Below are 12,500 nucleotides of genomic sequence, written 5' to 3'. Positions count from 1 at the left end.
ACGTAATCTTCTAGCGTTTCTATATAACGATCAATCTATATACGAGTTATATATATATATATCCTTGTTTCGAGGAATCTCATTATCCTTCCTAATAATATATATATATATATATATATATATATATATATGTATGTATATATAGAGGGTGATTCATTTAAATAAGACCATGTAAACGTCACGTCGAATTGCGATTACGCGAAAAATATTTTTTACTTAATTTAAATGTTAATGAAAGGATCGATGCAAGGTAGGAATGTTTTCTTTCGAGGATTATTTTTTTCACTTCGGAATTTTCAAGATTATCAATATTTTTCTTTTCTTTTTTTCGCGATCTCCTTAGATACAAATTTTACGTAATAGTTTTTAATAAAGCAAGGCCATTTCGAAATCGTTTTATTATATATATTCAATGAAAAAAAAAAAAAAAAAGAAGAAGTATATGTTCAATAAAAACATAAAAAAAAAAAAAATAAAAAAAATGTATTCTTTATTCGTACGTTCGATCTTTTGATACCATTAACGTTACATATTAAAAAATATTCTTCGTACAATCCCTATTCGACGAGATATTTAGGTGATCATATTTAAACGAACTACCCGGTATATACGATCGGATCTAATCCCAAATACAATCTCGTTTTCCAAAGTTAAATTTATTCGACCGAAACGTAATACTTCCCACGATATCTAATACATTTATGTGAATTCGATTTGACAATTTTACGATATATTATCACGATTGAAAGGTGACAAAAAAGAGAAAAGAAAAGAAAAAAAAGAAACGAATTAATATTAAAACATATTAACAAAGATATTTATCAGACAGCAGAGCACATACAATATTTTCATATTCCAATTGTACGAATACTTAAACCATCCTTTTCTACTCGTGCACTCTATATAAATATTAAAATATTACGTATATCTGTTTTACTGAAACATTTTATTTGATCATTACGAAATCTAATTATCCTTTATATGGATAACGTGACATATAATACAATCGATCTATGATCGAAAATATAATCTCGATTTCGAAAGCGTTAAATTTCCTTCGAACAAATACCTATTCTTATACTTTCTACTAACTTGATTTACAAACCACAAGGTACCATCTAAATCCCTTTCTTCGTATTTTCCAACCCCACCCTTACCTCTCTCTCTCTCTCTCTCTCTCTCTCTCTCTCTCTCTCTCTCTCTCTCTCTCTCTCTCCTTCTCTGTCTCATTCTCTTGTGTTCGTAATAAGAAGAGAAGAGTAAAGAAGAGAAGAGAAGAGAAGAGAAGAGGCCCGTGAAAACGGATTATCGAAAAGGTTCCAAAGAAAACCAAAGAGGAGGAAAGAAAAAAAAAAAGAAGAAAAAACAAAAAAGAAGAAGAAGAAGAAGGAAAAAAAGAGAAAACTCCATCGGTCTTACACAGATTCACAGGATCTTAAATTCTCCAATCCCGGCTCTCCAAAACTTTTCTCACTTTTCGACGGCCGTAAATACATATCCTAGGGAACCAACCACTACCAGTACGACCAGCTTCACCACCCCCAACTTCCTCCTCCTCATTCTCCTCTTTCCAACCTCCTTCACAGTTAAAGTCGCAAGCTGTTACATGGTTCGACCCTTTTGGATAGAGAAAAGCTTGGGGTCACCAACTATGTCTCTCTCTCTCTCTCTCTCTCTCTCTTTCTTTTTTTCTCTTATTCTTTCTTTTATACGTACTTTCTCTCTCTTTCTCTTTTATTTCTATTTTATATATATATATATATATATATATATATATATAAAATACTCTCTCTATCTCTCTCTCTGTTATTCTTTTTCCCATAGTCTTTCTCGCTTTCTCTTTCTCCACCTCTCTTCCTCCTCTTCTTTTGTTTCTCTTGTTCTCTCTTTTATACGTACTCTCTCTTTTTCTCTCTATCTTATTCTCTCATTCTTTCTCTCTCTTTATCTTTCCTTCTCTTTTCCTAATACTCTATATCTATCTCTCTTTATTATTTTCTTTCTCATATCTTTTCTCTCTACCTCTCTATTCTTTCTTCATCGCTTTTTCTTTTTTCCTCTTATGCTCTCTATTTTATATGTATTCTCTCTCTTTCTTTCTTTATCTCGTTCTCTCTTTTCAGTTTCATTTCTCTCTGTTTTCATACTTTTCTCGTAGCCTCATCTCTCTGTTTCTCATATTCTCTCTTTCTCATGCTTTCTCTCTCTTTTTATTTCTCATATTCTCTCTCTTGTTCTCACCTCTTTCTTTCTCTTTATCTCATACCACTCTTCTTTATATTTTTTCCCTTTCTCTCTCTCTCTCTCTCTCTCTCTCTCTCTCTCTCTCTCTCTCTCACACACATTTTTAAACATTTTCTTTAATATTCAACCATCTCTCTTTTCTTCCTCTATTTCTCTCCGAAAGTCACCACATCGAGTACGATAATTCCATTTTCACGAAGCTTCGCGAATTCGAACTTTAATTAATCGAATTCGAGCCAACCCTCCCCTCTCTCTCGTTCTCTCTCTTGCCTAACCCTTCTTCGACTTTACATCCCTTCTATCTCTGTCTCTCTATCTCTCTTTCGTTTACTCCGTTCCTCTCTCAAGGGAGAAGCTTCGATTCCGGAAATTAGTAAGATCGCACATGCGGAACACGAAGCTTTCTATGCGTCGCGAGCCACTGCATCCCTTCTCTTTCCAATATCTATTTACATATATACACATACATACACACACAAACGTATATAGAATATATTTCTATAGAGATATACCTTGTTCCCACATGTGCGCATATGTGCGTGTGTATACGATATACCCTTATCAGTGTATATTGCAAGACCCTAGTTCTCGCCTACATGTGTGACTACTACCCAATTCTGTGATTCCTATCACGCACCAATCCCATCCCTTTTTTAAGCTCCACTTCTCTCCCATTCGTCCTTCCTTTCTTTCTTCTTCTTTTTTCTTGTTCCTTTATTTTTACTTTGTTTCTTATTTCTCTTCCTCTCTCTCTCTCTCTCTCTCTCTCTCTCTCTCTCTCTCTCTCTCTCTCTCTCTCTCTCTCTCTCTCCTTTTTTTTTCCTTTAACGTCACGTACCGCCCCCTGAAAAGTTTTATCCTTGACGTATGAAAGTTTAATCGAAGAGGATCGGAATTAATTAGTAGACTTTTTTATTTTCTCTCTTTTTTTCTTTTGTGTACTAATATATCCTCTCTCTCTTTCTCTCTCTTTTTCTCGTTCTCTTTTTTCTTTTTACTTATCTTATTACTATCGCGTGAAAGTTACATCGTAGAAAATCTTGGAATTAATTTGTAAATTTTTATCTTTTTTTTTCTTTCTTTTATCTACTGATCCATCCGTCTCTCTCTCTCTCTCTCTCTCTCTCTCTCTCTCTCTCTCTCTTTTTCTTTGTCGATCGTTGTTTCACGTTTTATCGTTCTCTTTCTTCCCTTCTGCTTCCTTTATCTCTGGTTCTCTCTTTCCCTTTCTATTTCCTACTTAGCGCTACCTTTTGTTTATTCTTCAAACGTAAAAGTTAAATAAAAGAGAATCTCAGAATTAATTAGTAAATTTTTATTTTCATTTTTCTTGTGTGATCTGTCTATATCTCTGCCTCCCTCCCTCCCTCTCTCTCTCTCTCTCTCTCTCTCTCTCTCTCTCTCTCTCTCTTTTCGTTTTGTCTTCGTTGTTTTACGTTTCATTCGTTTATTCATTCGTTTATTCTTTCTCTCTTTCTTTTTTCTTTATCTTTAGTTCTCTCTTTCTCTCTTTATACATATATATATATATATATATATATATATATTTCTTACCTGTTCCTTTTGTTTATTCTTAGAACATAAAAGTTAAATTGAAAAGAATCTTGGAATTAATTAGTAAATTTTTATTTTCATTTTTCTTGTGTGTACTAATCTGTCTATCTCTCTGTCTCTCTTCCTCTCTTTTCTTTTTGTCGTCGTTGTTTTACGTTTCGTCTATTTATTCACCTATCCTTCCTTCTCTTCCTTCCTTCTTTCTTTTTCACTAGCTCTTTCTCTCCTTCTCTCTCTCTCTCTCTCTCTCTCTCTCTTTCTCGTGTTGCTTAAGTGGTAAACTTGTAAGTGGCGAAATAAAGTTGGAGGTTTCGTGCTCCCGTGGCTGTGACAGTTTAATTAATATCTTTCATCGTCAAAGGAAAAAGTTGCTGAACTAACTCCTCCGCGTACGAACCTAGGCTACCTCGGGAAGGCTCAGAACCCGTTTGAACCACTTCAGCTTCGAACGCCACGCCCTTTTGTAACCAAGGTTCGACGGTGTCTTTCGATTCAGTTTTTATTTAAACGGTATTTAAATCAATGTTCAAAGGAGATTAGTAATATGATCTGGATACGATATTACAAATTGAGCTTGTTATTTCTTTTATTCGAAGCTCGATCGATTTTTATGATACGTTCTTCGTTTTGTTTCGCTTCTTTGCAAAACTTTTCTTTTGCTTTCTTTTTTTCATTTTTATTCAGCAATGTATAGCTTATATATATATATATATTGTATTATGTAATTATTATTACATTATTTATCTATTTTTTTATATTAACTTCAATTTAATTCTTTTATATATTCAATATCAATTTTATTTCTCATTAACAATTATATAGTTGATAATAATTATAAAAAATATATTGATACGTATTATTCACTAAAATTGATTTGAAAAGATCTCGTAAAAGAATATACGTAGATAATAGATTTCTCGAAGTCACTAGCGTATAGATATCACTAGAAATAATTTTTCGGCCGACCCTTAATCAATGATATCAATAGACGTACAAGTATATTAATTGATAAAAAGAAGGAAAAGAAAATAAAGAAGACAAAATGAAAGAGACAAAAAATCCAATAATTTAGATTCAAACAAAAACGCAATTAAAATCGACGTTATAAAAAGGGACTGGTATTAATTGGTACGAAATGAGGGGGGGGGGGAGGAATAAAGGAAAAAGAAAAAAAATCCAGTAATTCTTTACAAAAGAATATGCAATTAAAATCAATATCTATTAATTCGATAAAAAAAAAAAAAAAAAAAAAACAAAAAAAAATTCTATGCCTTCCCTGTCTCTTTCTCTCCCACTCTTTTTCTTTTTTTTTTTTTTAAATATATCTTTTTTATATATAAGATATATATATCCTCTCTCTCTCTCTCTCTCTCTCTCTCTCTCTCTTTCTTCTCTCTTTCTTGTACCTAATGACCATTCGTAAAACAATTCGTAAAACGATGAAATCATTCGTGGCACGGCACGCGTGAGAGAGAAAGCTCTCAACGATTTTTCCCGAACGTCCATTATGGCTCTCTCTCTCTCTCTCTCTCTCTCTCTCTCTCTCTCTCTCGCTCTCCTTCTCCTTTTGATAAATCGTTCTACGAGTTCTTGTCCGTCCAAAGTTTTCGACGCGGTCCGCTTGGAAACGCGATGAATCATTCCCCAACGTTCTTCGATGATTCCGTTCGATAGAGCGGATAACTCTCTCTCTCTCTCTCTCTCTCTCTCTCTCTCTCTCTCTCTCTCTCTCTCTGTTTGTCTCTCTCTCTCTCTTTCTCTTTCTCTATGCTTGGGCAAACCCAGTCAAATGGATTTCTCTCGTGAATTGTTCGTCCACCCTTTTATTAATGACATCCCCTGCTAATACCTATTATGAGAATGAGATTGTTAATATAATCTCAAATTAGACAATAAAAATTTGTCATTTCTCTCTCTCTCCCTCTCTCTCTCTCTCCCTCTCTCTCTCTCTTTCTCTATGTACAGTCAATCTGTCTATCTATTCGTATCTCTATCTCAATCTCTGTCGTTTTCTATTTATTTTATTAATATATTTATTAATTAACACTAATATAACCCTCGGGTTCGACGATACAAATTTGTCTCTATTCTGTCTCTCTTTCTCTCTTTTTATTTCTACTTTTATTTCTAGCTCTATCGCTTCTATTTATTGGGTTGCATTTGACTTTATTATAAATATTGACCATCTATATATACATATATATATATATATATATATATATATATATATATATATATAACAAAAGGAAAAACATGGACGATCTCGAAATCCCTCGAGAAAACATGAACGTTTCAAAAAAAAAAAAAAAGAAAAATACAAAAAAAAACAAACAAAACGAAACAAAAAAAAACAGAGAGAAAGAAAGAAGAAAAGAAATATTAAATAAAATTAGATACGATAATACGTACGCGTTAAGCGTAACAAAACTCTCTTAAAATTTTTTCCTTCGTCTCGTATAAAAATATCTAGTAAAGATACTTTCGTTTGGGAATATACGAAAGACGAAGAATAGATATAAGAATAAGAATAAGAATAAAAATAATAATATAAATAAAAATAAAAAGAAGAAGAAGAGTAAGAAGAAAGCCTGGACAACACAGTTCACGTTCGAACATTGGAAGCGTAAATCGCATTGCGTTAACTACGTTCCATAGGAAGTTTTCAAAGTCGTACCGTCTGTTCCGCATCGTCGTCCGGTACAGAGCTTTTGTGCGGAACACGCCTCCCTCTTCAACTATACAGTAGAGAACCATGATTCTTCGAGCTCCTCCCAGTTTTACGATCGAACGGATGAAGGAAAGACACCAAAATGCTGTACTTTTTTCTTTTTCTTTTTTTATCCTCTCTCTCTCTCTCTCTCTCTCTCCCTCTCTCTTTCTCTTTCTCTCTTTCTTCTTCTCTCTGCCTCTGTCTCTGTCTTTTTTGCAAAAGAGAAATAAAAGCTTCAGAAAGAGAGAGAAAGAGAGAGAGAGAGAGAGAGGACCATCGTTCTCGAATCGACTTATACGATCATCCATGAAAAGTCGTTTTGATTCGATCGAAATTTCAATCCTAAATCCTACGGAAGCTTAAATCCATGAAGAGGATAGAGAGAGAGAGAGAGAGAGAGAGAGAGAGAGAGAGAGAGAGAGAGAGAAAAGGTAAATGTCGTAGGTATACGACGTAACACAAATAAGATGAATTCGAAATATCCTACGACATTACTGAGTAATGATCTTCCTATTCGAAGAAACTATTTTGTTTTATGGGTTAACAAAACTTTTACCTATTTTATCTACATATGCTTTTATTATCTACATCTATTTTTATTATCTATCGATTTATCCGTTTGTATATGTATGTATATAGAAATGTATTATTAGAAATATATATTTAGGAATATCATTAGAGATGTATATATATTGAATATGTTACTTCTTTCATGGTAACAGTGTGCAATGACAATTAGATCTATTGGTAAAAGTTGAAAATTTTTGTTTCCTTTTTTTTTTCTTTGTTTCTCTTTCTCATAATTCAATCACAATTTTTGGTATATTAAAATACAGGAAAAAAGCGTCGAATCGTCAATTTGACGTTGACGACGTCGACGACAATCCAACATGTACTTGACACGTATAAAGTAACGTAATATATAGTTATACATTTTACATACATATATACATACGTACGTACATATATATATATATATATGTACGTATGTATATATGTATGTATATGTATATATACCATAGAGATAGTATGTCTGACAGACGAGAATATGCTTCACCTTAAGCATCTTGGTATTCGCACGGAAGAGGCGACGGGAAGAATCTAATATGGGCGTTAGTGCATTTTTAAGATGTCATTCGTTCTTCCTAAGAGTTATCTCAAATAAATTTGCAAGTATTTAGAAATTCCACTTGTACGAATAACAGAAAAAGAAAGGAAATAAATAAAATAAATAAAAAATAAAAAATAAAAAGAAAATAAAAAATAAAAATACTTCGAACTCAAGTTGGACATTCTAGAGAAGATTTTGTGTGCGTGTAAACGTGTGTGTTTGTGTGTACCTGTGTGCGTATTTGCTCGGTCGCGTTTAATTAGTACGAATTAGAAAGGTTTCATTCGTTCTCTAAAAGTTATAAGGGCAATTTGCAAGTATTTAGAAATTCCTCTTGTACCGACGAAAGAAAAGGAGAAATAAAAATATTTTAAACTGAAATTAGACATTCCAGTGAAAATTTTCTAATGCTTAATACATATACATGTGTGTGTGTGTGTGTGTGTGTGTGTGTGTATGATCGATCCTAATCAATTAGTGCAAATTAGAATGGATTCATTCGTCTTCTAAAACTAATTAGATTATTACAATTTCCAATTATTAAGAAATTTCTCTGAACTTTTTCAAATAAAAAAAAAAAAAAAAGAAATTAGATATTCTAGTAAAAATTTTCTAATGCTGGAGATATGTATGCGTGTGTATACGTATTTGGTCGGGGGCCGATTAATTAAAAGTGCAAATAAGGCTCGAGGGTCGAAGGAACAAGAATTATGCTAACGAAATTATGCCAGGAGAGCAACGTTGAGTTTGACGACTCATCGACTTTCGAAATTTCAAGGAAACCTCTCTCTCTCTCTCTCTCTCTCTCTCTCTTTTGTCTTTGTTCTCTTTCTCTCTCTCTCTCTTTCTTGCGAATTTCAAGCTTCGAGCATAGTCATAATACGGTTTTATCGTTATGAAGGCCGAGGTATACATCGTTCGTGAATTTACCTAAGATCGAAACTACGATAGGAGAGTTCTGATCCAACGAAGAAGATTAGTATTACGTTAGAATTTGTTTAAGCTTGTTAGAAAAGAGAACCTTTTAATAGTTAGACTAATAGAATTGCTCATTTTACTCGTTTTCACTAATTAAATAAATTTACCGCAGATAAATTTTTCATAATTAATTTGACCCAATTTCTATGTTAAATGTTAGAACGAAAATTCAATAAGATAATAGAGAGGATAATATGCTTTTGTTATTAACCTGTTGATTAAAAAAATAAAAAAGAAAGAAGAAAAGAACAGAAAAGAAAAGAAGAAAAAAAAAAAGATTATCTCTAATTATTAAATTATTTCATCTTTGACGTTGGTATCGAAATCGAGTGAATTGTTGATTGATTGATCCCTGATATAATCGCGTGATCTAATTAGAATAATCATTATACACGCATGTAAACATTATTATATAAAACAATGCAATATATACAATAGACACATATACAAAATACTACAATTATAAAAAAAAAAAAAAACCAATTTCATTGTTTGCAAACATATCCTTATATCGTATAATAATATAATAACATAAGGTAGTAAAACCGATAAGATCGAATAAAAGATACAAAGAAAAGGAGGGTTCTAGAAGAATTAAAAAAAAAAAAAAAAAAAAAAGAAAAAAATATAGAAAAAAGAGAAAAAGAAGAAAAGAAAAGAAAAGAAAAAGAAAAAGAAAAAGAAAAAGAAATAGATGTCTAAGATAGTAAATTGAAAATGGTGACAACATGTCGTCGTAACAAGCAATGGATGAATATAAGGCTCGTGCATCTTATGGTTTACCTGGTAAAGTAGGATTCGTTGCGGATGAGGAGGAAGAGGCAGCAGCAGAGGCAGAGGCAGAGGCAGAGGCAGAGGCAGAGGCGGCGTCTTGTCGTATGGAGTCACTGGTAATTGCCGCCCTGCCGAGATTGCCACCATAATCTTCGAGTAGTACGCACCACAGTAATAGTTGTGCCACCCTCATTCTGCGAGCAGATAAAAGCAAAGAAAAGAAAGAAAGAAAAAGAGAAAGAGAGAGAGAGAGAGAGAGAGAGGGGGAGTGAGATTGAGAGAGGACAGATTATATTTTTTTTTTTTATATTGATTTTTCCAACCTCGACAATATTTTGTTAAGCATTGATTTGAAATTTATTAGAATTTTTATGTGAAGATAACAGGGGCTATTAGATCAACGTACTCTTTTTGTTTTTCTTCTTTTCTTTCCATTTTTTTCTTTCTTCCTTTTTTCTTTTTCTTTTAATATTATGATATATGAAATATTTATTATTCTATCGATATTAAAACGTAGAAGGGATATTTGTCGAAGGAACGATATAGAGTAATTGAAAGATTTAGATCAGCGATGGAAATGAATTTTTTCTTTCCATTCGATTTAATGTTCAAATGATTCGTTACAAATTTAATACGTTCTTACGAAAATTAAAAAGAGAGAAACAAAAAATAAAATAAAAAAAAAATATGGAACTTTAACAGGTAACTTTATACCCTCATCGGAAAACGAAAATTATTATTATCCGGTTTCCTTTTCCTTACGACATAACTCGAATAACAAAAATTCCAATATATCGTATTTATGATGGGTGAGCTTCGATTATCAGATATAAACTTAAGAGTCGAATGTGGTAGGTGCTTTTTAAAAATTGCATTATTAAAAAATACCAGGAATATAGTAGACCTGATTCCCGTTAATGTTCTCTCCATTTTCTCCAAATTGTTTTTCCGTGTAAAAAGTCCGTCGCGTTAAAGTCGATAATAACGAGGACGAGGAAAATGAAAAGGGGTAGAGGGGAAGGTGGAGAGGAGGAGGGTGCGGAGAGAGAGAGAGAGAGAGAGAGAGAGTAAAAGGGGTGAAGGAGACAGAGAGAGGGTAAAAGTAACGATTAATTATGATACCGTCGCATTTTTCTAATTGGCCGAATTACCCGTAATAACGCTTTGTTCGTTCTTGCTCTAAAAATATATACACAAATTGTAAGTGTGTTTCGTAGCAGTCAAGTGGCATGACTAAAACTAACACATTCATGATTAAATATTATTTATTATTACAAAAATTATTTTTCCTATCATTATCATCAATCGGACAAAGTCGAATTTTTAGGAATGAAGTCATGAGATTATTATTATTATTATTATTATTATTATTATTATTATAAAATAATGATAATCATCGTAAGATTATTATTCTTATTATTTCGTAATTAATATCATCAATATCAACAATCGAGAAAAGAATGAAAACTAATTCGGAAAGAGTTCATTGTCCTGAATTCGTTTGAACTTTTCTGTTCAGTCAACGTTAAAGCATCGAAAAGATTCGTTTACTACCGAGTCAGAGCATCCTTTTCCTATCTACCTCTATAATTTAATCGTTCTCCAATCGGTGACTTCCTTGCAAACCTTCAAAGGATATCGTCCTCGAAACGTTCATAATACGCTTTCGATTGAACGATCCTCCAAGATTAATTGCTACAAATATCGAGACGTTATCTACCACTAAGGATTCCTCCACCACCTCCACCCCTTGTCTCTCTCTCTCTTTCTTTCTGTCTCTCACCTTTACTACCCTTACCACCCTCTCTCCACCATCTCTCCACCCTTACCAACCACCCTTCACCCAACTCCCACCGTTTTCCGTAACATTAAACTTACTTCACGATCCTATTCAATAAATTCTAGCAGTTTTAAAGTAATACCCAGCCTCGTTCTAAGTATCGACGAAACGTTTTACTCTTGCAAACTCAACGCTGATGCCACGAGAGGGTAGCAGAAGGAGAAGGTGGAAGTGGAGAAAGAGGAGAAGAAGAAGAAGAAGAAGAAGAAGATGTGAGATGGAAGGGAAGAAGGAGAAAAAGGGCTGGTGAAACGTTTCGATTTTATTTGAAAATTCAAACCCTTCAAAGTCTTCCCATCCTTTCCCTTCCTTTACTTCCTTTACAATAACGTCTTCCCCACTAAGTATAATCCCTTTTTTTATAGTAATCCATATGCATGTATCTATTTCAATTGCCTACAAGTTGACATTATCGACTTAATTTATTTACCTCGATAAGTGTTAGTTAAATATATATATATATATATATATACATATATATATATATATCGATATTTTTTTCTGTACTTCTTCTTCCCCTTTTTTCTTTTTCTTTTTTCTTTTCTTTTTTTAGTATCATTTTTGTTATTTCATTTTCCATCATCCTCGTCACATTATTATTTGTTTCACTTTGTCCCTTTTTTATCTCCTTTCGCACGACAATTTTCAAATATAAAAAAATAATTATAAATATAAATCAATAAATATATATATATATATGTAATAATTATTACTTCCATATTTACCATCATAAAGATTAAAAACGTTTACCGTCCATTATTATCCATTTATAATTATTTCTTCCATTTCTAAGATTCCATTTTTCATTTCCTGAATATTCAATAATGTATTACTGTAATATATTCAAGATAACTTAATTGATATCAAACATATTTAATTAATATATTCATCCAATACTATCGAGTAAAACGGATTCTGTTCAAACATGACACCTGCGGCGATGATTGCTCTTCTCCCTTTGCCTCTATTTCTCTAACTCTCTCTCTCTCTCTCTCTCTCTCTCTCTCTCTCTCTTTCCCTCTAACTCATTCTCTCTCTCCTCCTATCTTTCTCTTATATGTCCTTGGACAAACGCACCACAAGAGGTGAACGGACAATTATCTCTAACATAGGTTCTACCGTAAATAACCTATCTACCATTCGCTTACTATCCGAGAGATTCTACTCGTTGTCTAGACAATTTAGTAGACCAAGCACTACTATAACCTATGGTTACCATGATACCTACCAACCTACCTATCTACTTCGGATATAACTTATCTGTGAAATAGCCATTTCTCTGTATATCT

General features: G+C 32.7%; 1 protein-coding gene across 4 annotated transcripts in view; it reads right to left on the bottom strand.

Moving 5' to 3' along the window:
* LOC122636674 (lachesin-like) overlaps nt 1-12,500 on the bottom strand; it is an 83,413-nt gene that overhangs the window by 41,333 nt on the left and 29,580 nt on the right. For all 4 annotated transcript variants that reach the window (XM_043828184.1, XM_043828182.1, XM_043828186.1 and 1 more), the window contains exon 2: nt 9,381-9,565. In XM_043828184.1, coding sequence (XP_043684119.1) covers nt 9,381-9,564 — 184 coding nt within the window. In that variant the 5' untranslated portion in view covers nt 9,565. The remainder of the gene's footprint in view (nt 1-9,380; nt 9,566-12,500) is intronic.

This window comes from Vespula pensylvanica, chromosome 23 (assembly GCF_014466175.1).
Source record: "Vespula pensylvanica isolate Volc-1 chromosome 23, ASM1446617v1, whole genome shotgun sequence".
NCBI lineage: Eukaryota > Metazoa > Arthropoda > Insecta > Hymenoptera > Vespidae > Vespula > Vespula pensylvanica.
This window is presented reverse-complemented; position numbering and strand designations above follow the sequence as displayed.